Here is a 27,490-nt window from a genome sequence, read left to right as displayed (position 1 = left end):
AATAGATGTGCTGTAGGAACTGTAAAACCTATTTACTGTTTATCCTATAAAAAACTAAAGAAGCAATACACAAGTTTGACCAGAACAATTTAGAACCTTACTTTCATACTGCAAGTAAAAGCAGATGTGGGGATCAGCACACTGATTTCTGCTTCATGTTCCAACCTTTCGGCATAGTGGACCGTGAGATCTCAAAGCAGTGTCTAACTTGTATTATCTAATGTGTCTCCCACTGTCTTTTTAGTGATGTGCTATTTCTATATGTTATTTAGGAAGCAGTAATAAAGCATCTTACCAGATGCCCTGTTCTGTGTAGAAGACAAACAGGACATGTGAAGACGTCCCAGAAGTCTTACTGCATTTGTCTGAAGACCAATCTGCTCTGAGAGACTAATTATCTGTTGAGACAATAAACCACTAGTTAGATGGATTCCCCTACACTGCCTCATTCAAGCTGGATAAAGGATTATGTAGTTTCTTTCAAACAGACTTGGCCTGCTTGTGCAAGGCATGAAGGTACGGTAGTGCAATATCCAAAGGAGGAAACGGAAGTCTGCCTTCTTACCTGTGTAAGGGTTCTGATCACTTCATTTCGCTTACTTTGAAACTGTGAGGACTGGATGGTCTCAGATTTCAGCTGCAAGAGGAAAAGAAAAGAAGGTGAATTTTGTAAGAGGTAGAAGAAGAAGCAACAAACAGAGAGAAAATTCTGAAAACAGATTACATTTGTACCCATGCCTTTCTCTAGGGACTGGGAGAGAGAAAATGAGAAAGCTCACATGGCTGCAAGCTTTTCCTCAGTGGCACTGAACATGGGCCATATGATGACAAAATGGAACAAACCCCATTTTATGCACTGCAATTCAATTGCTTGGTTCATACCCAACATGAATTATTGCAAAAATGTGATGTCTTGGTTTACAGCCATTGCTGCAGGAATGGGGAGGATACATCCCATCCTGCCTTCTAGCCAAATTTTTCCATGATATTATGGTACATAAGAATATATATACAGAATAAGAATATATAAGAATAAGCACATTCTCACCTGTATCATGCCTCCTTCAGAGCCCACCAGTGCAACTAGCCCACTGACAGCAGCCAGACGCTCCATTGTTGGAAAACCCTGGAAGCATAATTCAGGACCAGTGAGCCAATGTGATGACACAACACTACAGTAGGACAAAATGCTTGTTTCTTTCAACTTAAAAACCCTGACTACTATCATCAGTACACCTCTAATCCCAACAGCCTTTTCAGATCAGACTTCAGCACGGTAGATAATACTAATCCCTTTCTTGATGAATCAAAGCTTTATATGGAGCTTCCTTCTCACGCCTCCAAATGTGAAATCACCATGGATTGAGAAATCACTTTTTTCCCTAGCACAATCTGTATTCCACAAAATGTATCAGTGCAATTTAACTCAAAAACAGTTTCTTTATTAATAATTACCTTCAGCTGAATTCTAAATGTGTAGGTTTAGAGTTTGATTTGGAACACCTAACTTTTCCAGATAAACTGAAATTATTATAATGACTAAGGCACTATAATCACCCTTAATTTCTTCTACTTTTGACAAGCAGCACCTGATTGCACAAGACATTTTCACTTAATAACCTAGAATTTATCCTTGCATACTGTTTCAAATTAGAGAAAATGTCCAAATTAAGACCTCATTGAGATACGCATTTCTCATAAATTTTCGAAGTAGAAGAGAAACAGGGGTTTCTTTCCCTTTAGCAAACAGTCCAAAGTTATACTCTTGCTTCCAAATATCAATCAAGAAGCATATTCAGACAGTCATAACTTCTCCTAGCATCACTCCTGCAGAAGAGCAAGGAAAATTTTGTTCCTACTGTTAATTTTAAACTGCACACTATTGCTTTCCCACCTCCTCTACTCTCACCCATGCAAAAAAAAATCAAAACAACAAAACAACTACAAAACTCAGGATATGCACTCAAACTCCTTTACCTCTGCAAGCACAGTTTTTATCCAGGCTGGCATTAGTCTGTTACTCAGGTCTTCAGCTTTCCCATGACCACAAGCTGACAATCCATGTACTATTGCACCTAAAGCTAAAGCAAAACTGTAGGTCTGTAAGGTGAAAAGAACTTATTAAAAACCAGATTTTACAAAGGAGTCTGTATTCTTTTATACATTTATTATTGAAACATTACTTGCATATTAGTATTATTTCCCAATTAGAGTATTAGAGGTAACATCTTTGTCTAGAATACCAGATGCTTTCTTATTTCAAGTGACATGGGATTTTCTGGGATTAAATCTTTGGCACATAGAGCCTTTGTTTTAGAGCAGACTTTCTGATATAAAGATAAAAAGCCCTAGCACAAGTAATTAGCTCTGACTTATTTTTCAGATAAACATTCTGAACTGTTGATTAATATAATAGCAGGCTTTGACTCAAAATGGTTGTCTCTCCTTGGTTCCTTCATTTCCTGACAAACATTAACCAGAAAGAACTTGCACTAAAATATTAAGACTATAGAGACAAAAAATAACAGGATACAGTGACTAATGACATCAAACGTCACAATTTATCTTCTAAACGCAATCAAACACATACAATTTGCTTTTCTTTTACTGTCTTTTAATCACTATACGCATTAATGAAATCAAGTGGTAGTCTTCGTAATTGCACGGTATGCAAAATACATTCAGTATTACTTAATGATGAAAGAAGATCAATATAATTGTCTTGAATTACAGTTTTGGTGAAGCAGTATCCAGTACTAAACAGATAAAGAGAGTAAGAGAACTGAAGCAAAGCGCAAATACAGAGTTATTACCTGCTGATTATCTTCTGCTAAGGTCCGTAGCTTGTTCATAGCCTTCTCAGCCTCAGCTGCTTCTATGATTCCAACACTGAAAGCAGAGACACTGGAACAGGCCACAGAATAGGCAAGCACCTGAAAAAAATTTTACTTCATTAACTAGAGTCTAATCAAGCTCATTGTAGAAATGGTCACATTGAATAATGTGCCAGCATGATAGAACAGATGTAACATTTTCAGTTTATACTTTCAGATATTTATTCCCTCTCTGAAAGACTCTTCAAAGATGCTAGTAATACTAAACAAACACAGCTAAAGCTTGGAAGTACTTCTGATTTTACAGAGGTCAAACTCCTGACCTTCCACACAAATTTAGCTGTTGTCTCAACACAAGTTACCTGATCATTATGTACATAAGCATGCTCAGCATGCCGTGCTCCCGTGAGGACTACAAGCAGGTCCACCAGGCCACACAGCCCACAACACCAGCCTCCTGCCCTTGCAGAAAGATTCACCAGCAACATGGTTTTTCTGTTCTCCTGCCTTAGCCATGGAGAATAAGGAGGTGGAGTCTGAACTACCAACAAAGCAGGTGGAGTCTGAACTACCAACAAAGCAGGTGTGCCAAGTGTTTAACCTCCTCTGTACCAAAGACTCCATGACTCTGAGTGAAGCAGGTGAGAGCAGGTGATAGCACCCACCTACTATGCAGGATTGACATCAATTTGACTTGTAGCAAGTAATGCGCAGATTGTATCTATTGCTGCAGCAGGCCAAAATTCTCAAGTACTGGTTATATCCAAATCATTTACAGCTCTCAAAGAGCCTCTTGTGCATCTCATATAGTAGCATTCATCCTAGAATGCTGCCCAAATTTTACTCATTTGTACAAATCCTTACAGAGGTTTTAGTTGCAAAGGGTAACTTTTGCTTCTCGTTCCAAACTGTCTCATAATGTTAAACAGCTGCTTCCCCTCATCTCAGAATTTGCTGTATTGAACTCAGTTTAATTTCAATAATGCACTTGAAGATCTCTCTTATTTCATAGCTGTAAGTAACGTTAATGCATGAACCATAAACCATAAAAGGCTAATCCCCAACACATATGTACTGCCAAAAAAATAAAACTCCATCGAGGAAGATATTTAATAAAGAGCTTTCAGAACACTACCAACAGGGGAAAAGAACAATACTATCAATCTCTATTAAGTCCCATAGGAAAAACAGGATTATGCAACTCAACTACTCAGCTGCTCCAGGCTTATATACATCATGTACAGACAGGGTTGCTTTTCTTGTGCAAAACACCTGCTTTTTTTGATTTTTGTTTTCTGTTGTAAACTGTTTGAGTGTCATCCATTTTCATTCTCAAGTTTTACCTCAGCAGAATTACAGGCTAAGTACACAAACCATGTCAAAACTTACAGGACATACCCTGGAAAAAACCTCCCTGAAAATGCAGGGCTCAATATAAGTGTTCGAAACACAGAGAATAGTAAATGGGGCAATAGCATGCACAAGTACAAAATTCACATTAGCTACTGACACCAAATTTCAAAGAAGTATACAAAAGGCGTATTGAAAGAGGAAGTATTAGCATTATGTTCTCTCTGAGAGTAAGCTGCTGTCTCCTTTTAGTAGATCAGATGAGAAGTAAACAGAGAGAGACCCATGTAAGAGACCCATATTCATAGTTAATCATGATCCAACTTTTAACAATTTAATTTGGGGTTAAGGAATTAAAGAAGACCTTTAAAGGATCATGCCTGTTATCTTTCTTAATTTCTGTAAAGCATTACACATTATTCTATTCTTATATTGCTGTTACTGTCTTTTTTTTTTTTTTTCCAGCAGACATAAACCCATATATTGTGAAAGAAAAAGCAGAAATCAAGCTTTTCAGTACGACAAATAAAAAGTTTCAGCAGAAAGACTAAAGTTATTAAAAGGAGGCAATAAAATAAAAAGAAGACTTAAAATTTGTGATAAAATAGATCATACCTCCTGGATTCCTCTGCTCTGGTACTCACTGCTGTCCAGGTATTTGCAGAGTTTTCGCAATGAAGCAGAAACGTGCACTCGTGATTCTGTTTGGCTACTGTGACTCATAAATGAAAGAACAAGTCCTACTCCTAAAATACATCCAGTGCTTTAAGAGAAAACAGAAAGGATTAAGTATGCTTTGGTTGGTCTGAACTCCCTTTACACCCCAACAAAGTTTGTAGGCAAGATGAGCTCTTGGCCTTGCCTGATAACTAGCCCTGTAGACAATTTATTACCACAGTCGATTTTGCAAATGGTTTTTATTTCACACATCCTTTTCGGGAAACACCAGATAAAAGAAGAGCATAAGAAGAAAATGTGTATTTAAATAATAAATCCTACACATACAGCCTCATGATTCCTTCTGCCTCTGAAGAACCAAAACAAAAATCACCAAAAATCAGTATGAAAGACATACAGATCCAAATTTCTATGTGCAATTTATCCTGATAGTATATACTAGGAAATCCCAGTTAAAAATAATAATTGTAGGTTCACTAGGTGTATTAGCATCTGCTGCTGTCAGACTCCTCCAAGAATTGTTTAATTTGCAAAAGTAATGAAATTTAGTGATTAAGCTAGAGAGCTGCTAAGATAGCTGTAGAGATTAAGGTATTCACCTACATTTCTTAAACAGGAATGGTCAGGGGTGCATTCTAACCTGTATGTACGAAAATTTGCATATGCTATAGTGGAGCAGCTTCATCAGGGTAGATATATCCAGCACAATACTGTTTGATGCTGAAGATGATTAAAACTGCAACAAGAACATAGTTTCAAAGGAGATAATTTAATAGGGCAGCTGGCACCAGCATGTCCACAGTCTCCGCCTTGTTTTCAGATTTTAGCAGAAATTCCATTCTGGACCAAAGATCTTTTACTAAATTCTGCATGTGTGCTCCTATAACAAGTTCCAAGTCATCAGTTTTGTCAGAAAACTTCCAAACAGTTCTGGCTTCCATTATGAGATACTAAAACATAGCAGACACTTACTGCTCTGAAGGTGATCTCTCACTGCTCCACAATAGGTCTTACCTGTAGATTATTTTTTCCCCCCCTTGCACATCTCCCTGACACTGCTTGTAGCAAGCAGCAAGCTAATGAACATGGCTGGATCTTAGGCATTCGCCTAAGCTTCTCCTATCCAATTTAAAAAAAGAAAGAGCTGCTGCTTTTACTCAGCTAGGTAAAAAAGAAACATCTGAGAATAACTTCAGTCGTATTTTTAAGATAGTATTTTACAGTAACTGGAGATTAAGGATGATTGCATGTGGCTAGAAGACGTGGAGGGGCATCTTGGGCATGGTATTTTTTTCCAGCAAAGATCAAACAAACCTTTTCAAGTAACTGGTGTATCTGAATTCATGAATAGCCAACTAAACAAAGACATGGCTTACATACGTAAGTTCTAAATTCAAGTTTACGTTACTGCTTGTTGACAAAACTACATAGAAAGAAAATGGAATTTCTCATTAGAGGTACAGTATTTTATGTTAGATGCTGTTAATAAAGACTTAAAATTGGAGACTAAAGCAAGATTAAAACTTCACTTTCTCTGTTCTGCTTTTTGTACCTAAGAATTGTTCTCACTTGGCTACCTTATTTGTGAGCTACATAAAATAAGTATTTAGATATATTTCATCTACATGATATCTCAGATTTCCCAGCATATTTTAAGTGTTTTAATTCCAGAGCATCAGGCTGCAGAGAGTCCTGCTTTCCACTGGGCACAGCTGAACCTGGACAGCACCAATTCCCACACCCACACTGCTCAGCAGACCCATGCTCAAAACAGTGTCAGGCTGTTTTTAATGAAAATCACCAGTTTAGCAGGGGTGAAACACTGGCGAAAATGCTCATGCCTCACAGCTGATCATGCCTGTGTCACGCTGGAATAAAAGGCTGGAAAAGATCTTCCTTTGGAACAGCAGTTTACAAGTACAAAAATGCAGAATTTGGACAACTCTGCAACATGTACAGCTTTACATTACTTCTTTGCTCACAGACAGAACTCATACTAGACACCAACTTCCTCTTAACCCTCAAAAACCATAGGCAGCACAAAAAACTACCCCCTTTTCAATCTTCCCTCTCCTGCTTGCTCCATTGTTTCATATTCTTCTGTCAACCTCTTGTTGCCAGAGAAGTGGCTTGGCTCTTCTCTGAGGCTTTGATCTCCAGCTAATAGGCTGCACGAACCAGCAGCAACACACATGACAAAGGGGTGCAGCTGGTACAGTCCCTGTATACTGTGTGTCTCACCCTGTGCCACTCAAAAGGCAACAGAAATCCTCACTAAGCTACACAGATTCACAGCCCAATGGTGCACAGCTGTGACTCCTCAGAGCTTTTCAGAAAGTGCACTGGAGAAAGGAGGGAGAAGGCAAAAGGGAATTATTGCTGTTTCTTTTGAACAGGGAAGAGCTAAGCAGAGTAATGTCCAAAATCAAAGAAAACACTCACACTGAGCCGCTCAAGATGCTGTGGTTCCTTTTCTGATTTTAAAGAGAAATGACTACTGTGGAAGAAACATGCTGCCATGCTATGTTAATTACCTCATGGCAACTGACACGTGTTTTATTGTCTTAGGAGTTTCAAATCCTGACTGTAAAAGCTTAAGCATTGTAGACCAAGCCTGTTTTAGAGAGCATGTAGCTCTCCAAAGGGCCTTTTTGCAGCCAGTCTGAGCTGGTGATCATATGGAAGTACTCCTTATCCTATTCTTAAACTTTTCTGTGTAGAATTAAGGCAGAAAGTGTCAATTAAAAAGGTAGAGTTCAAAATAAAGCATCATCAGCAATAAAGGAAACTCACTTGTACTCCAGGCTGGTGTCAAAGCAGCAGTCCTCCAACACATCCACGGACTTCATGAGAAGCAAGTTAATCTGCTGACCAGGTATATCACTACAAAACCAAACCAAAATAGAAAAAAAAATAAAATAATATCCAATGTCTGACAGTAGGAGGAGGTACCTGATAAAACATGATGTCAGCCAGACCTGTAACTATTTATAGGCTAAAGATTCATGACATTTTACACTATTAGCTTTGTCAATCTCTCTCTACTTCATTGCCTAACACTTACTGATAAAAAAGAAGCATTTACGTTCTCACTCCAAAGATGTCATATGGACTCCCCTCTTATAAAACATGTACTCCATTCTCATAATGAGTAAGACATCTTTAATTGAAACTAGCTCTGTGATCTAAGATATAGCCACAACCCTGTGAGCTTTAATTTGTTGCAAGACAATGCTTTGAAGAATGTGTAAGATTAAGCTTTCAAATCACGCAGGGCAATGAAAAAATAAAACCAGTCTGCAAGAAATGGTTAGATAAATGTATTCACTGAATACCCCTCACCACAGAAATGAAAGAAACACAAACTCACAAAATACTGATCCACATACTCCAAAATACTGGGCTGATGTAACTTCCTTCTCTTTAAGAGTCTTTCAACCCTTGTACGTAGATCAGCCCACTGACTAAACATCCAGAGGTAGTCCATTCCCAAGTTATGTGGCTGAGACAGTGGCAGCAAGGCATCAAGGCACCAAAGCATGAAGATTAGAACTCAGCAATGCTTCAGTTTTAATGAAAGCAGCTGCCTTGGAAACATTAGCTTCACTGAGCAAATTAAAAACTGCAAATCAAATCTGTTTGGTACCTGTGCTTGTGTACTAATTAAACATTTTTTACAGGTATACAAGAAGACAAAATCCCTAGCAGTCAAGAAACTGGAGGAGTATAAAGCCAAACTTACTTCTTAATTTCTCTGGAATCACCAGAAATTTGCAACTGATGCCAACCATTCTGAAAAGGGGGCATTTTCCAACAAGTTCAGAACACCTCTGTGCTGACAACATAGCTGTAACAGCATGCTTTAAAGACAGTTCATTACACTACTTCCATTGTAGCTCCATTCTTGTATGTGTAATTCACATGATGTAAGTGAATACTGTCCCACAACTTACAAAGGAACAGAAAACTGTGAATTATTTTACAATTATGTCTTCCAGCATAACTAATCTCATTTAAAAGCATATATGTTGCTCTTCTAGCTGACTGATTTGCACTTTGTACCTCAGGGTATTATGAAAATTAGTCCCTCATCCCAAAAGAATGACAAAATACCTAGGATAGCTCTGGAGGGGGCTAAAGTGGGGAGGGAAGACTAATAATAAGAAGCAAATTTTAAGAAACATTACAAAGTCCTTCAAGAATCATTTGCCTATGACTTGTAAATACTTAAATTCCTCAGAGCTTAAGGTCACATGCAGAAAAAGGAAGTTACTTTCACAACTACATTAAATACGGTAGTTCTCACCTGACTTTTTCTTCATACAAACGTGAGATGAACATCCCTAAACCAAGACCCATGTGGATTTGAACAGCTTGAGACTCATCAGCATTTGCTTTCCCAGGTAACCTGTCAGTCAGCATACTCAGGACCTCCTCAATCTTCTCCTTGTATGACACAATGAAAATCGGTACCAGGAGAGACAGCGCTGTGGCCGCACAGGATCGAGCTATAATGCTAGCAGTATTTTCACCTGAATAGGATTTCTAGAAAAACACAAAATAAAGTCTTTTTTTTTTCTCTTACTCCTTTCCAGGTAATAACACTCAGCATCTGAGGAATTTAAAATAAACATCTATAGAGCAAACAGCAGCACAGATGTATTACAGCCTGACATTCCTTGCCTGAAGCTTTTACAGTTTTGATAATAAAGTCAAAAACTTCAGGCAAACACAAATATAAACAGAAAGCACAATGAAAGAAAATGAACAAGAGCAAGAAAAGTTTTTATTTTCCTCTATTCCAACTACTACAGTTCAAACAGAACAGAAAACATAATTAGAACTCCAGATATGAAATAGAGCTATATTGCCTGGCCTTCAGTACCACAGCACATACCTGATAGAACCATGGGAAGACTTGACCTTTAGGCTGGTAGCGGCTATTGACAATGCTCAAGAGGGTCTCCGTGACCATCGAAATCCAGTGTTTCATAGGAATAAAATCAGGTTCAGTCTATAAAATTCAAATCAAACTCATCATCATTATCATAATTTTTTTTTTAAATCAAGTTCTACCTAAACAAAAGCTCAGCTGCTGATGCTCCAGCTGTGATCCATCATGAATGAGATAATTTTGTCATTCCTACATAGTGTAAGTAGCATCATTTACTTACAAACACGACTTTTGATCAAGTATTGTTCAGTGGAGACAAAAATCATGAAATTATGAAAAAAGAGTCCATACAGTGACCTATCTCATCTGTCAAAATGGTCAAATAAATGAGTTAGACATTATACCTCTTGTGATAGGGCACATATGCACTTTACTTGCTTCTGTATAGATCACAGCATCTGAGAGATGGTATTCACTGACTATGGTGAAATTTGAACTTGAAAATGTAAAGTCCTTCACATCCACTTACCAGTCCCTCAAACACCTGGTCATATTACTTCTCTATATTCCACTAAGAGAAGGGACCCTCTCCCAGATTCACTCACCTCAGGCACCCCTTCAGTGTCTGAAGAAAGGCTGCTTTCATATTTGGCTACAGCAACTGCAAGGCCAGTTAAAGCAAAAATAGAATTTCCTTTCACCACTGGGCTGTCTCTGAACAGAAAAAAGCAAACAGTTAAGAAACACAACAGAGATGCTGCCAACAAAACATGTATCTTGAAGCTGAAAAGGTATGCTACAGGTGATCCAGGAGGGAAGGCCTTTGCCCCTAGCAATTTCATCGGGCTCTCTTCTAGCTCAGCAGAAATCTGTTACATTTCATCTTCAGGAATTATAGAAAGAATGGAGGAGAGAAGTGTTCCAGTCTTTTTTTTTTTTTCTTGTCTGTCTTTTATATAAAGGCTAGCACACATGAAGTTGTATAAAAACAGAAGCTTTCTTCCACTATAATAAAGACTGCTACCCTGCAGAGCAAGTGGCACTCACAGCAGTGCAGCAGTTGGTATTAGCTAGTACCATTTCCACAGAGCACAAAAACAAAAACATCTTCAAACAGAGAATGCTAGAGAGACAGGTGCCACTTCATTGCAACAGCATGAGGAGATTGAGCAGAGCAGCCATTATTGAAATATCAGATTAAAATAAAGTTTTGAATTATTTCCCTACACTACAAAAACACTAACATCATGGAAAGCTATAGGATTCAGAGTACTAATTTCTGTGACTGTGCAAACCTTTAAGGAAATTAAGAAAGAAAATCTGCCACTGACAATAATGAGGGAAAACATAACCGTGTTCAGTTTTGTATAAGGAAGTACGTTGATATTCCCAGAAAAACACACTGCAATACAATCCTGACGGAACTCTCTTATGTTGTTTTACAAAAGTATCTGAACAATAGAACTGTATTAGACCAATTATAGGCCAGTAAGGCCAGTCTTTTGCACCAGTCTTCCATTTCTAAAAACTTTTACTGCTGCTGTAAAAATATACCTGCACTACCAATCTAGCATTTATTCCAGATTCAAAGATGTCATTATCACAGTAAAAGTATTTGGCTTTTTAAAGCAAGAAATATGAGTCTTAGTGGAATGTTGTCATTTGGAACAGTAAGACTATCTCCTCTCAGATAAGAGGAACTAGAAAATAATTACAACAATGTACTTAGTTAAGTTCTTTGAAGTCTCTCAGTATATTTTGCCTTAAGTAATTTCCTACTCTATGCATGGAACCTTTGCTGATTTGATCATCAGCTTCTAAAAGGCTACATTTCACTATGTACCTCATAGAGAAACTTCTAAATCTAAACACTCATGAAACCTGGATGCTTTAAATTTAATGAAGGTAAAAATCATCTTAAGAAGATCTAGGAGGAAAAGGAGCAGTGTCCCACTCTCTATTGAAAATATGGGAAAAAAACATCATCTGTAGTAATTTAGCAGTTCTTACTTGGAAGCACCTTTGATGACATCGGTCAACATATCTCTGACCCTGCAAGAGAACAGAAAGAATTTACACCATGTTCATTATAGTATAGCATGAACTCAGCTATATATCTCTTCTGTCTCACATTTGTCTATTCTAGATTAACATTGGCATCAGAACAGTTAACATAGGCTATTAACAACAGCCAATCAGAAGACTCAGTGCAAAATAATTACAAGCATTTGGTGTTTAAGAAATCTATGCAACACCCCAATTACCTTCATGCTCAGGTGCTTTATAAAGATGCCCCAGTGTTTTATAAAGAACTCTTATTTGGCTTAATACCACTTTTTATAAAATGCTGGTTCATGCAATAGCCATAAATATGGTTTCTGAGCGCATCAAATATGTAAGTTTCCAAATCATTGTGCTATGTTCTACCATAGTAATGAAAGCTGAATGTTTAGTAATGGACAAGCATTACAATTTATTCAACCCTTACTGTATTTCTGGAAACCACTACAGGCAGTTATGCAATGTCATGGTCTATAAACCTGAATCTATTTAAATTAAGGCCACAGGAGTGGTTACAATTTCTTACACATTGTTTTATTTGATTTCTAATAAGCTACTTGTTTTCAGTTGTTTTGTTTCGCATTTATAGCAAGACTGAAGCAGAGATGCAATCAATCTCCTACTCAGAAAGGTGTGGATGAGGAGAGAGATCCTCTGTCTAAAACCTACAATTCTACACGGCCATGAATGAAATTCTACAGAAAGAGACAATTTTCAAGACATTTACACTGAAAATGCATGTCTCCTAAAACAGGTTGTACAGAATGTATAAAACTGCATAAGGCTGAGTTACTCAAGCTATCGAAGAAACCTACCCAGATTTTCCTTCATAATCACACTGCTTTTGCACACAGTTTCAAAACCACCACAATAGAAGCATTTACAACTTGGTAAATACCAATGCAAAACTGCACAAAAAAAAAATGCAAAACTTAAGCAATAAAGAATTAGCACTAAAGTTTACACCACCTTGTCCACAATTAGGTTAACCCCAGTGAGCAACAAAAATTCTTAACAGCTACTGAAGTTAGGGCCCTGAGGAACCAAGTAAGTAACTGTGAACTGGAAAAGAAACTAAAGCTATTACTGGACTCCAGTTCATTTACTGCTTTGATTTCTTTCCTGAAAAAGGGAATTCTGTTTATTTTTGACATAGCTTACATTATCACCATTTAGGAAATACAGAGCAGAAATATTTTCAGGAGAAATCTACAAAAGGAGCACTGCTACAGGCCTTTTTCCACCCTATCAAGGAAGGGATGAGTCATTGATAGAGGATCTTTTATACAACACTATAGCATTCTGGACCTTACAACACAAGCCTCTATCCCAGAATTAGCTGGAATAAAATAGACATAAATTCTGATTTACTCTTGAGTGGGACTTAGTAACACTGAACTTTTTTTGACTGAAACAGACAGAAAGCATTTTGGCTTTGTACATATTTACTTCCAAAACACTTATGAACAAGCACAAAACCAGATATTTATACTGTCCATGGATAGGTAGTTTTTCTCTTGTGACGCTTCCCACTTCCCACCTTCTTCTCCTGGCCATGCACACACATGGCTAAATTCTGACAGACTGAGAGACACTTCTCACTTGACTGAAACAGAATTGGTGGAGGATATGGACCAGGATGTGCACCATGTGCTTGCTTTCAAACAACATCCTCACACTCAAAAATGCTACCTTATCATCAGTGCACCATGTCATATATCAGACTGTGACTTACACCTCTTTTACCAAGGTATTTTCTGCGAAACAGCTCATTAAACTCTCAAGAAATAAATTTTTATCTTTGAATAACCCTTCTCATTTAACATCCTATAAAACCTACAATTCAGGAATTCTTTCATTCTTTCCTGATGCTCACCATACAATGCTTTTAGGCTCTGTAGAGGGGAAGGTGCATGTCAACCTGCGCCTATGGAAATCCTTACAGTTACCCAATAGTCTTTCTTTCCACTGCCCTCTCCTCACCATGGTCACTGCATGTGGTGGTTGCTTGTTGTTTTGGTTTGGGTTTTGGTTGTTTTGGTTTTTTTTTTTTCATTAGTGCTCATACAGTCTTTAAACTTGCAAAATTAAAGGCTTTCAAACTTTGCCCCCCTCTGTCCCCTTACTTGCTATTACAAGTGATCAAGAGTACACAGGCACTTCCTTACCATAGCCAGGCTGTAAATTGTTTGTATTGCACCTCTTCGGGATCCTCTTTTCCATGTTTTAACTGCATCTCCAGCTCAGCCTGCCTCCCCTGCAAAATTGCAAAGTCAGAAATGGATCTTATATAATAAGATTAATTTACATTTTAAGATTTCTTTGGAGAATAATCAGATAACACATGTAGCCTAACCTAAGGGCTAGTTTGTAAGTGAACTTGACTGAATTCCATATGGGATCCCATTGTAATATACACTATATCAAGGTGAAGAATCCATAATTTTTTGTTCTGAGTAAGAAAAACAAACTGCAGATGGCATAAATGACAACAAATACTGATGCATCTATCTAGTACTTGCAGAGCTAAGTTCTCTTGGGAAGGGCTACAACAAGCAGGGAGTGAGCTTTAGAAGCCTGCTAGCTAAAATGGATTCTAACAGCAAAACATCGCTTTCCTGCTGGTCTGCTTAAAGCAGAATTCCTCATTCTTTTACTTTACATAACTTTGACCTCACCCTGTGATTTCCTACACCATTCTTTCTGCCCTCTAGCATGTTTTATGTTATAACAAACGATTTTTCCAATAGTTTCCAATTGTTTCAACTATAACTTAGCTTGTTTAGTGTGTTAATTACTGCTCCTTAGCAGATTATTAGGTCTTAAAGGAAAAAATACAGGCACATATGCTGTGTTTTTCTGGTACTGAATGTCTGTAGTTTGGGTGTACATACCAACCTGAAAATATAACACAGTGAATCTTGAAGATCCAGGTCTCACTCAAAAAGTGACCCCCCATAGAGATTAAAGGAGTACATACTACACACTGACTAAGAAGAAGGCAGTATAGCAGTTCAGAAACACTGAATTATGTACTATCCAGACTACTCATACTGTAGTCTGTTTTGGCCACCTCTGATGAAATGTACTACAAAAGCAAAAGGATGAAGTAAGAAGCAACGAACATAGACTCTATTGTCCTGTAAAATGTCAAAAAATCCTACAGATCCTTTAGAAAAAAATCTGGTACATGCTAAGCTTCTTGTGAAATCCTGCCTTGGAAGGGAAGCAAAATAGGAAAGTAATTAAATGCAAGTGACAATGTCCCCCAAGACCTAAACCTGCAATCTGAATAGCTGCTGCTTGTTTTGTAATGGGGCTTGCTTGGTTTAGGACCTTGCATTTTGTTGATGGTCAAGAGAAAAATTGTTTTGAAAATAAGAGAACTGTATCCTTTGCTGCACAGCAAAAAAGGGAGCAGTCAGAGCTTCTAGAAATTCATTCAGCAACCTGAGCTGCTTGCGCTGAAAACAGCTGATGTCCCCTGGAAATACAAATAAGCCATTCTAGTAGCACAAAGAAAACATTCTGGGAGGAAGCTATTTGCTAAACCTTTTTTAGACAATTTTCCTGTTGAAAATCAAATTATACTACATTGGTCTAGATACCAGGTTAGCTAACCTGATAAAAGAGAGGATTTAAGATATTTCCTACTCATTATATAGGGTTGAAAAAACTGAAAGAAAAGTCTCTTACAGTGCAGCAGGATTACATGCTGATTAAGGGAAATTATTTTTAATGAATCATTCCTTGACAGCTTCTGTTTCCTTTGTGGTACTACTGTTACAAACTTCCTACCCAAGCAATAGGTTAGAGCTCTAGCTAAAATTTAATCTTCTAGAAATTCTAAAAATTGACACATTCTGCAAGTTAACACATGAACAAACCTGCATGAACATGAACTGTAAATAGAAACTGCACTTCTAAAAGTATCCCAGGTTGTGCTGAAGACTCATTTTATTTCTTTTTTATAAATGTTATAATTAAACACCTCAAGCTTAACATTTTTGTAACTTGTAAGAGTGTTCTTACTTGTAAAATTAAAATCCATACCACCTGGATAAGCATTAATGTCCACAATATTATTTATATATCTCAAAATTACCTGCAGGACTGCATTGTAGGTTCGACTCATAAATCCTAGCCATGTCTGGGGCAGCAGTATGGAGTGGTGCCATTCAGAAGGCTGAATATTAACCTGTGCAACACACCAGAAAGATTAGAAGCAATTACAGTTAGTCTAACATATGCAGAATCTATGTTCTCTAGTCTATGATTTGCAGACAAACATTCACTCCTTTCCACAGGCCATTACACATGGCTGTAGGAAACTAAAATCATTCTCCTTTCTGATTTTACCCACACCAAGTTGTTTTCAACTTCATTACCTAGGCCAGTCAAAAGTAGTTGCAGGTAATGCAACAAATAATTGATCCCAGAGAGACAGAGGAATTCTATGAGGCAATAAGCACAACACTTAGCAGCACTGGCAAATGTTTCTTCATAGTTTGTGGGTATCTTAGATGTTTCTAAAAGCAAATTGTTTGCCAAGATAAATAACTGACCTCCCCTTGTATCATTATTTTCCTGAGTCATCCTGCTTATTCATCTCTATTTTATGCCCCTAATGATCTATGCAAAGCAGTCAGTACTCTTTCATCACTTGGATTTTTTAACAAATAACAAAGGACCATCCTACAGCTCCATGTCCACTGCTTTCAGTGAACCTGAAAGACTTGTGAATAAATACTAATAGACCTATACAAATATAAACATTCTCAAAGTCGATCAGAAAAGATAATATACTCTATCTCACAGACAATACAAATATGACCTATAGTAAAAAAAGGAAATCTCATCTCAATAAGGACTCATGAACACTAGTCCTTCCTTTTAGTTTAAACTATATTCATACATCCTTCTCATCTCTGCTCATCAATTCTTCTAAAAGTTTATGAGCAGTCAGGTTCCAGTTAGAATTGGTTTCCTTGGGTTGATTCCTGAGGAATCTCCAACAAGTCCAGTCTTCCCCTCCTCCTCTACTCTGAAACTGTTTTAGACTTGTGCATTAGACTGTTTAGATTTCTGCTGGTCAACAGACAGCTGAACATGAGCCAGCTGTGCCCAGGTGGCCAAAAAGGCCAACGGCATCCTGGCCTGTATCAGCAATAGAGCGGCCAGCATGAAAAGGGCAGTAATTGTCTCTGGGTTCTTGGAACTGGGGAGACCATACTTTGAATCCTATTTTAATTTTTGGAGCCCCTCACCTCAGGAAGGACACTGAGGTGCTGGAGTGTGTCCAGAGAAGAACAACGGAGCTGGTAAAGCATCCGGAGCACAAGTCCTGTGAGGACTGGCTGAGGGAGCTGGGGTTGTGTAGACTGGAGAAAATGAGGATCACTGGGACCTTACTGCCCTCTACAACCACCTGAAAGGAGGGTGTAGCCAGGTGGGGATTAGCCTATTCTCCCATACAACTAGGGACAGGACAAGAATACATGAACTGTGCCAGGGAAGGCTCAGACTGGACATCAAGATGAATTTCTCCATGTAACATGCTGTTAAGCATTGGAATGGACCATCCACAGAGGTGATGTATTCACCATCCCTGAAGGTGTTCAAGAAATGTCTGCATGTGGCACAGTGCTATGATCTAGTTGAGAAGTTGGTGACTGGTCAAAGGTTGCCCCCAGTGCGGTCTTCTCCAACCTAAATGATTCTGTGATACAGGTTTAACTGGTCTTGTAGTGATTTGTGAAGTTCACCATGTAATCCACACTTGTGAAAGACAACAAAAAAAGGCCTGCAAAATACTGCAGGTGCTCATGCAGGAATTCATTGGAAAGCTTTAGGCATCTTGTGACATTTTAAGCATCTAGACAATATGGTATATCAGAAGCACTTAAAATTTACAGATGTTTTTGGTAACAACAGAGCCACTGAGGTGCTTTTCATTAATTAACTTTATGGCAGTAATAATTTTGCATGTATGTGGAATATAAGGAAAGAAGGGGACTGAAATCTCCACATAACAAAGAACACTCAAAATTCATCTACAACTGAAAATGACTGGACATAGTGCTGAAGATTTTCATATATGCAGTACTGTTCAAGGGAACTGATAACCAAGGACTAGTGCTTGTGAAACACTGGCACATGATGCAGGTTTTTTCTTAGGAACATCACACGGCCAGATCAAAACCAGCCAAGCAATTTTTATGGAAGAGCTGCGATCTGATATCTGAGGCAGTAAGAAATGGCATGAGCTTGGAGCTAGTAACCTGAGCCTTTCAACTGATGCTTAAGAAGGACATGTCTACCTGAAAAGACACAAAATCATAGACTATGTTGGTCAAAATGCAAGACAGATAATGCTGGCAAACCCAGGATACACTACTTCTGTATTGGTTTGGGACAATACCTTTATGTCAGTGAAATATTTAGGCATGTATTTAAATTCTCTGCTCACATATGGGACATATAAAATGCCACCTCAGTGATTTCATAAATAAGGCTAGCATTATGTATCTGTATCAAAGAAATAGTGAAACAAGACTCTCTTTTAATTTTAACTTTTGTTTAGAGGGTCTTTTTAACATACTTGATTGCATATACTTCCAAATCCATCCCCTAACATTTCTTTGTGAGAAAAAAAATAATTCTTTCTCTAAGACACAGTAGACTAAGGAAAAGAAAAACAAAAATCTGTCAGAAACTTTATTTCTGAATACTGTTTTTGAAATACACTCAGTATATTCAGTAGCAGAAACCAGCACAAACTAGTTAATATTTGGTGCTACATCCCTCTAGGCACAGAAGAATGCATTCTACAATGAATTCTGCTCCAGAAAATTCAATAATCATCTTAAGGTACAAGGTTTGAATAAATGTTTCCATACAAGGTTTGAATAAATGTTTGAGTATCTTGATTACATCAAAACCAAACCAGGAAAGAAAAGCACAGAAGAAGTTTTTCACTTTACTTTCCAAAAATGCATGTCATCACAGCACATCTAATTGAACACACTTAAAAAATACGCAGGGAATGGTTCTTCCATGAGTATACAGAGTGCCTAACATGATTATTACTTGTACCATTTAATAGTGCATAACTCACCTCTGCAACTCAACTTTGCAATTGTGCCTGTAAATATGGCTCATAAATAGGGAAAAGTAACTTGTGCTATTTCCAACACACTGAAAGCACTTGATATTGTGAAAAATGCAAAGGCAAGACCATTTTCCATTTTAAAAAAAACCCTACAAATTGCACCAGTTCAGAGTGCCAAAGCTACCATCTACCACACTGTTCTGCCAATAGCAGTCTTTCTCTGTGCTTTATGCCTGCAGGATGAACTGTCCTCTTCACCTCCACTAAAGAACAAAAAGATGGATAGCTAGCTGAAAGCCTAGTAACTCTGATGCAAAATACACATGAACAGAACCATCAGAATATATGGTACATGATGTGAACATATGTGACTATTCATCCTCAATCATTTTCACAACAGATTACATGATTCTGAATTTCCTATGAAATTTCTATGAACATTATTTGCAAAACCTGAAACAGTCATAGGCAATATTCAGAGACTTCTTGTAGAGTGTGCTCCAGACAGCCACAGGAAAAAAGAAAACCCATGGTCTATACTTCTGACCACTCTGACTACAGTAACTTACATGTGCCCTCAGAGAGAGACTGACGAGCTCTGTTTAGTAATCAAACAGCACATCCCCATTTCTAGGGGTAATGATCTTCCTCTTTCAACTCACCAGTGACCACTAAAGAGCAATACAGCCAGCATTTGAATCATATCACAGTTTATTGAACCTATTTTCTTCTTCCTGTGAAATACCCATTCAAGTAATATAAACCTTCTGCATCTTAATCTGATCCTGCTGATCAATATCACAGATGCATCCAATTCCTCAGCTAGAATAGCACCTAGGTGATAGAAGAGGTATGGCCCATTAAGGCTGAATAGTAAATTATCTTTTTGCTGCTGTTACTGTTCAATTTGAATGGCAGCTAAACCCAGGTATTTGTTATCTGTATGTTTTAAGGACTTTTCAACATACAAATGATGCCTTAAGTTTTAGTTTTCATATGTTCCAGATTCTGTGCTGCCTAGGTGTGTAGTTCTGAGTTTCATATTAAGTGTTAGTGAGCTCTCTACACAGGGTAGGTAGACAAAACAATTCCTTTTCCAGCTCGATATCAAGGACGATTGTTACAACTTTCAGGACCAAAAGCATAAACAACAGTGGACTGAAGAGAGAAAACAAGGAAGGGACTTCATAATCTGAAGCAGTGATTGGACAATTAACCCCAATATGCAGATGGACCAAAACTTATAAAAATGTGAGACCTTGTGACCAGCTGTTCAATTTGTGACCACTTTTAGGTCCATCTTGGGTGCAGCCCTGGCCAGGCTCTTGTTCTGCCCAAGGTGTGTCCTTTAAGGCCTTTCAATAAATACCTACTTTATTCTTAACTCTGTCTAACCTCTGTTCTAGGTCAGCCTTCTCAAGGTGTCAGTTCTGGTGACCCAGAAGGGACTGAAGGCATCTGGAAAAACCCCTGGATCAGAGCAACACACAGCTCCTGCCCACCCCCTCCACTCCTGCTGGCACTCTCAGGGGGAGTGGGAGGAGAAAGAAAATATTTCCTCTGCATACAAATGTCATATAGCCCATTTTTTTTGGTAGAAGGATACCAGGCATCACAGTTTGACACACAAGGAATCTCATAAAAATGAAACAGGTATTTTCAAGCCCCTCACCTTGCCTCAGATGCTAAAATCTAAGTGCAATAATGGCAACTATATATACACAGACTCACAACCTGTACGTGCATACTTTATAGCTGTGAGCATAGATCAAACCACTGAATACACAAAAATGTTATTATCCCAGCATGGTGGTGACTCCTTAGTCCTAACTAAGAAAATGCTGACCACTGGAGATTTTTTGAGGTAAAAAAAAATAGATGCCTACTATCTCCACTTAGTTGTATTTTTTTGATGTTTACATTGACCTTAGACTTAATTATTCAGAGCTTTACACAGATCTCCATGCTTCAAATGCAACTTTAAGACTTCTTATTAACAGAACACTCCTTAAAATGTCACTATAAGGATTAACCACTACAACTTCCCTCTCCCAAAATAATGAGTCAAAGCAGTAGCAAAAGAAGTGTTATTTGGGTAATTTAAACCCCTAAAACAAATGCTTAGTATGATGTGTTGAACTGTGGAGTGATGACGTTGCAAAAACACATTAATTCTTATAGGACTGCATGAATAAAATGGGCTTAGGTCCTACTAATACAAAACTTTTTTTGACCAATTTGGCAGTTTTATAGCTTAGGCTCCCTGTCTTTACTATTAACCTCTGTTCCACAGAAGAACACTGAAGGCCAAACAAACATTAAAGCATGAAATTCAGTTTGATGACTAAACTTGCTTCTCATCTAGCCAAAGGTCCAAACAACTCTTTTCTGACCACCCTATCTCTATGTACAAAGGGTAAAAACATAAGAAAAAAACTCTTAAAGCAGTGTAAACTGAGAACAGAAATACTGATTTTTAATCAAGGTTTATATTTACTCTAGTTTTCTGCTGAAAGCATGCAGTTAGCATTGTCTGAAGATATTCTGTGTTTAGATTTAAAACACAAACATATTTGGATTAGTTTTCAGTTTTACTACACCTTGAATCAATCAACTTGGTAAAGTAGCGAGAGACTTAGCAAATTATTTCTGTCTCCAGTCATTCTGTGTATGCACTAACTTAATCCAGTTCACCACATTCACCACAATAAAACTGCCATGTATTGTCCAGCAAACCATTTTAAAGTTGTGTTTCTATGAAGGTAGCTTGTTCACATAGGAAAAGCCGATTTTGGATATGCTGTTGGATTTTATAATCACTGTTAGTACACACAACTATTTTTTTATGAGGATTTTATTTGATGCTTTAGGGCAACAGGCAAGTGTTTAAAACCAAGTTCAGAACAGATCTTCATCCTATTATAATTTGACTGATATAAAACTTTCATACATGCCTTCTATGATAGCATAGTTAAACATGTTTTTCTTCAGAACCTCTGTCATAAATTGTCAATGTCAATTGTGTGATTGTCTGAATGAAACAATCACATACAGTGCAGAGCTTTTATTTCTAGATACTATGGAAGCTCATGCTTCACTCCTAACTCATTAATCTCAATCCGTTCCTCTGACTTACGAAATATCCCTGTGAACTTTCCCTAGTGCTCTCTGCTGGAGCTTCCAAATAGTTAGAAAACATTCATTAATTCACACTCCTGTGATAATGAGGGGTATTATCTCCAGTTTTTCCTTTCATTCTTTAGCAGAAAAGATATCACAATGGAAAACATCTATTAAATCTGCATACATGGTTAGATATCTTGAAATCAGTGCTCAAAGGTGGGTTTTTTCCCACCTTTTTTTCTAGTGTGCAAGAAGAACTTGTCATCCAAAGTACTTCATAATCCCACTGACACTGACTTTATGAAACAGAGTCAGGGATGGATTTCTACACTCCAGTCCAACTGGTGCAGACTGGCTTTTGTCTTTGTATACCTGGCCTAACTTCCACTGGGATCCATGTGGTGTGTCTGTGGCCATAAGACATGATTATTATTTTTTGTGCCTTTTCAGTCCTGAAGGATGAAAACTATTAGAATGTTATATGGAAAGCAGAAGTTGTATGTAGAAGTATGCTAGCAGATGGAAGCATTTGAGAGATGGTATGGAAGCAGAAGACTGTACTTCACCATGGCACACATATACATCATTTGACTGGAAACTTCAGGCAAACTGTGCTGCACACAGGTTTGTTAGAGAAGGAACTGGTCTGCTTGCTCCAGAAAGACTGAGGGAGTTAACCAGTACAAACACAGTGTGAACATGCTGAAGCAGGACCTGAGAGCAAAGCCCAGAGAGAGCCATGTGGGTGCACCACAGGATCAGAACATAGTCCCAATACATGGCACACGCCTGTGTTCTAGTGTCAGACTTTCAGCTTCTACACAAAAACTCTCCAAACTCTGCACATGCAACCTTCCCACTCAAAACTTGTGCTATATTTATTTCACGACTGAGTGCTTGATATCAGTATTTTAGTAGGGTCATAGGAGAACTTCACAGTAGATATGCCTTGCATCTGGGTGACTGTCACAAAAATATCAGGACCCAGATCACCCCCCCAGATGCATGTAAGTAGCTCCTAAGAAATATAAAATGTCTATTAATAGAATTATATTACAAACTTTTAAAAGTTGAACACAGTTTCACTTGTGTTAAAAGCTGCTGCTCCCACTGGCATAAAGTTGGGAAAGGAACACTTATTTCCCTGGATCCAGTAGAACTGTTTATATTTTTTTTACTGTTGCCCAAAATTTTCAAAGATGGACTTTGATATTCAAAAGCACCATAATTCAAAATGCTCTGACAGACTTCATTACAAGCACTTTCTTTTCCATAATGATTAAGTGAGGGGTTACTTAATGCCATTTTTCTAAAACCACACCAAAAGTAACTGCATGGTTTTCGTGGCAAAAGTCTAATAGGTCAGGGAGCTGAAATGTTCAACAGACAGAAAAAAAAGCCAAGTCTTAGCAAGGTGTAGATATTGTTTCCCCACAGAGTCCCATCATTGTTCAAGCTTGCTATTCACCTACAACTGGTTACACATGGCAGGTATCAGGCATATATGTATAGCAGTCTGCAAGGCAGAAAAAGGCAATGATCACATGTCTGTTTTTCTGATTTTCAGAAGAGGCATTTCAGTAGTGAACACTTAAAAAAAAAAAAGTATTTACAAGTTAAGTTAAAGTTAGTGAGGGTGGGTGACAGGCTGACAATCAGACTTGGTAATTCTATGATTCTAGCTGTCCTGCACAAAATTTTCAGTTAATTATGATACATTCACACATGCCACTACTAGCTGATACCAACACCCAATTGGGTGTAAACAGAAGAGATTGTAAAGCAGGGAAGGAGGTGTAATAGTTCTGAGAAGTGAAGCAAAGAAAAGCTAGCAACAACTTACCTCATGAATGAGGGCGACCAACATTTGCTGGAAATTGCGGCCCCTGCTGGCCAGAAATCGATTAATAGGCTTGCCATCCTTGCCCATGTGGACAGGGAGGTCGAAACACAGCAACATGCCGGCTGGAACACGGAGGGAAAGGGAACAGAAAAGTCAAAGACAACACTCACTCAGAGCCAAGGGAGAATCCAAAGCAAAGTAAGGTTAACTTAATAAAGACAACAATTCAAAAGAATATGCAAACATATTTAAGGGGCATAAACCATATTTTCTTAAGTTAATTCACCTTCAGATTAATAGAAATCTTTGGGTCAAAACATGCATACTTGTCTACTTTAAGAAAGTGACAGCTTACCTGCAAGGCCTGGTGTCATGCCTGGTTGCTTGTTCCTCTCATACATTTTCAGTAAGAAATTTGGAACACCTGCCACTGTCTTCCCCTGGTCTGAGCGTGTGGCTGCTCCTCTTAAGGCAGAATGATACACAGCACGAGGCATGCTGGTCATCTCCTGTTTCACAAGTGATGTTGCAAACTCTTCAAATGCTTGATGAAGTGCAATGCAATGAAGTAAGAGGAAAGGGAATGTGAGAGGCTGGTGACTGAGAGACAAAACTAACCCTTGAAAGCCCAGAATGACACCAGCACTTTTTTTGCACTTCATTGTGGAGCAGCTGTCTAAATCTGATGTTGTAGCATGGGGATGAGGGACATCTATATCTAGGGATTTTTTATCCTGAGCTGTAGTGTCTATGAAGTTGTAAACAGCATTGCTGATAAACATGGGAACTTGCTAAAACCAAAAAAAGTGAGGAAGTTCCAGTATAAAGCTACTTTATTCAAAATTGACATAAGTATACTTAAGGTTGGAAAGAAAGACAGAAACTCTAAGTCTTTGTCTTCAACCCTCAACACTTCAGTTTTGTTGGAGGAATAGGTATTAAGGTATTTGTTGACATGAAAACACTATCCATCTACCTCTCTAGACTTTTCATAGAAAGTGTTTCGTTTAGGACGGCTACAACAATGGGGAAGAAATTTGCTGAAAGAGGGAGCTATTTCTCTGCTGGAAACCATTCACACAGATAGAGACCCCCTATCACTGCTGTCATGTTACTGCATTCGCCAGTTATGCCAGAAGACATAAATATAAGCCATTCAGAAGCAACTCTTTAGGCAGGCTGTAGACTGACAAATATAACCCCAACTACGAAATCTGGATAAATTTAGCAAAAATACTAGATGTGCAATAAATACTAGAAATACAGTATTTCAGTGACTGAAATAAATCTGAGGGTAAAGATAGATAACTAGCATCACATGAACAATATTTTTATTATTATTATTATTGTTGCTGTTATTATCATCATTATCTCCTTTGCAGTCAGGATACTACTACTATTACTAACAACAACAACAGCAGTGATATCAAGCTTATAGTTCTTTCTATGAATTCTTTTTAATTCTCTGACTACCAGGCCTGAGAAGAGTCTCAGGCACCCAGAATGAAAAGCAATTGAAATAAAAAAATAAGGCTGTTATACTCCTCTGATATCCTGGGAATCTAACACATAGAAACAATATGAAAACTGATGTGACAAACCAGTTTTAAAGGAGTATTTTTGAGACAAAATACTACCTAAAGCTCCACTTTCCAATGCTTCATGAAAGTAGTTACATGTTACTAATCTCAGTAACACGCACCACTAGAATTCCAGCAAATGAGATGACATAGATTCAGCTCCCATAGAACAGGGAGTCTGTGGCTTTTGGCCTGTCTTGGACATTCACTCATTAATCTATTTTCACAGTCTTTCAGTGAAGCAATTCACTCTCAACAACCACTCCAGCCAATCACTGAAGGTTTTGCTCAAATGTTCTGGACTCTGTTAACTAACAATGTTAGAAGACACCTCTGAAGGACAAACTGCTCAATGAGTGTTTGGATTCAACTATTTTGATACTGGTTTTAATACACAGATTGAGCTTTCTGTCAAGATACATCATTCTCTTTCAGTGAACTAGGTTATGCCATTCTCCCCGTAAAGCTGCCAGGATTTAGTAGTTAGGACTCTCTAGGTTAGGCTGCACAAATTCCAGATGCCAATGCATGCAGAGTTCGATGAATAGCTTATTTTAGAAACCCTTACTGGGGGAAAATACTACAAAACACCACCTACTATCTCACAGTAATGTTTACAGGCTGCAATCACACATGAAGATCCCATGTATGTAGTAAAAGACTGAAATAACAATGTCTATGTCATGGTACAGTAACTCAAATCCTGTAACTCTAAGACAATGAGCATTCTGAAAGTAATCAAGTGAATGGTAAAAATCTCAAATACTGAAGGTAATTCAACTGCACAGGTTTCAGAACAAGTGTATCCACCAGAGACCATCAGTTGAAGCCTACTTTAGTATCAATATGCATCACTACAATTATGCATTAAGCTTAACAATGATATTTTAATCAATTAAGCAGCCTTTGTGTAGAGCATTGTTTTTATACTATTAATGCTCTGTTTACAAAATAATAAATATCAAATTTATTTTCCTTCAATCTGTCCTGGGCTAAAATACAAAGTTGCCCTTATCTGTTCAGTCCTCCCTACTGAAGTCACACTGTGACGAAACAATGAATACTTAAAGTATTAATAAGGAACTGGCTTTCCCTTTAGGATGGGTGAATAATTTTTTTATTAACATTTTTTCCCTATCATCAGGACATCTGTCACACCATCTTCCTAGAAATGGGTTGTGGGCTTTATTTTTTACTTCACATTTTTTTCTCCATCATTTATTAACAAAAAAAAGAGAAAAGCTGCACTTTAATGTGATACTCTATTCTAGATGAGCCACAGGTCTGTACAGTCACTGTGATTCTGTATCCCCAAAGTGACCTCAAACACTGGGTACATTATACCTCCTAGAACAGCAGCTGGTGTTAGAGACAACAGCTTGATATATGAAGAACCCGGAACAAATAGATTTGCCTCCTGATCCTCTTCATCTTCATTCATGTCTATCTCTTCCACTGAGTTAACTTCTGGCCGTGCCTGAAAAAATTTTAGAAAATTAAATGTCAGCACAGAAACCTCAAGTTCTCATTACCAGTCATGATTCCAAGTGTGAAAAATAGCAACTAAATATGAAAAATTCCCGATTTCATAATTTCCACCCCATTTCAAAAATTTGAAGCTTAATTAATAAAAGCTTTTCTTCTACCTGACTGAAACACTAGTGGGTAAAAATCACAGGTTGTGTAAATAAATATCTGTAAAAATAAAATTAATCAGCTTACAGTTGAACTAATATTCATAAAACTTTACTTGCACTCTGATTCTTCTTCAGCTTAACAATATTTTATATTGGCACTTTAATATAAATAAACCATTTTTGCTAGACACTACTTTTACATAGATAGTTTTTGTAATTTGAAAAACTGCAACATATTTACATTGCTTTCAATTAAAACATATTCATTTACTTTCTGTAAAGTACTGCACCAGTAATACAACTCAAAGTAATTGCACTAGTAATACAGAACTATGTACTAATGTGAAAAAGTTAGTCTTGCAGCAGAGTTTATATAATT

General features: G+C 37.7%; 2 protein-coding genes across 4 annotated transcripts in view; one reads left to right on the top strand and one right to left on the bottom strand.

Moving 5' to 3' along the window:
• The window catches only part of HACD4 (3-hydroxyacyl-CoA dehydratase 4), a 37,696-nt gene extending 35,554 nt beyond the window's left edge, over positions 1-2,142 (top strand). Inside the window, exon 8 of the mRNA XM_033511377.1 lies at positions 273-2,142. Within this exon, the coding sequence (XP_033367268.1) occupies positions 273-316 (44 nt within the window). The 3' untranslated portion in view covers positions 317-2,142. The remainder of the gene's footprint in view (positions 1-272) is intronic.
• FOCAD (focadhesin) overlaps positions 1-27,490 on the bottom strand; it is a 92,895-nt gene that overhangs the window by 12,613 nt on the left and 52,792 nt on the right. For all 3 annotated transcript variants that reach the window (XM_015653065.2, XM_033511375.1, XM_033511376.1), the window contains 16 exons: positions 26,819-26,951; positions 24,250-24,438; positions 23,895-24,016; positions 15,923-16,015; positions 13,986-14,074; positions 11,767-11,808; positions 10,362-10,470; positions 9,760-9,876; positions 9,169-9,407; positions 7,656-7,745; positions 4,800-4,947; positions 2,814-2,933; positions 1,978-2,100; positions 1,049-1,126; positions 566-637; positions 296-398 (listed from right to left, as the gene is read on the bottom strand). In XM_015653065.2, the coding sequence (XP_015508551.1) occupies positions 296-398; positions 566-637; positions 1,049-1,126; positions 1,978-2,100; positions 2,814-2,933; positions 4,800-4,947; positions 7,656-7,745; positions 9,169-9,407; positions 9,760-9,876; positions 10,362-10,470; positions 11,767-11,808; positions 13,986-14,074; positions 15,923-16,015; positions 23,895-24,016; positions 24,250-24,438; positions 26,819-26,951 (1,867 nt within the window). The remainder of the gene's footprint in view (positions 1-295; positions 399-565; positions 638-1,048; positions 1,127-1,977; positions 2,101-2,813; positions 2,934-4,799; positions 4,948-7,655; positions 7,746-9,168; positions 9,408-9,759; positions 9,877-10,361; positions 10,471-11,766; positions 11,809-13,985; positions 14,075-15,922; positions 16,016-23,894; positions 24,017-24,249; positions 24,439-26,818; positions 26,952-27,490) is intronic.

This window comes from Parus major, chromosome Z (assembly GCF_001522545.3).
Source record: "Parus major isolate Abel chromosome Z, Parus_major1.1, whole genome shotgun sequence".
Taxonomy (NCBI): domain Eukaryota; kingdom Metazoa; phylum Chordata; class Aves; order Passeriformes; family Paridae; genus Parus; species Parus major.
The sequence above is the reverse complement of the archived record's forward strand: the minus strand, read 5'-3'. Positions and strand labels throughout refer to the sequence as shown.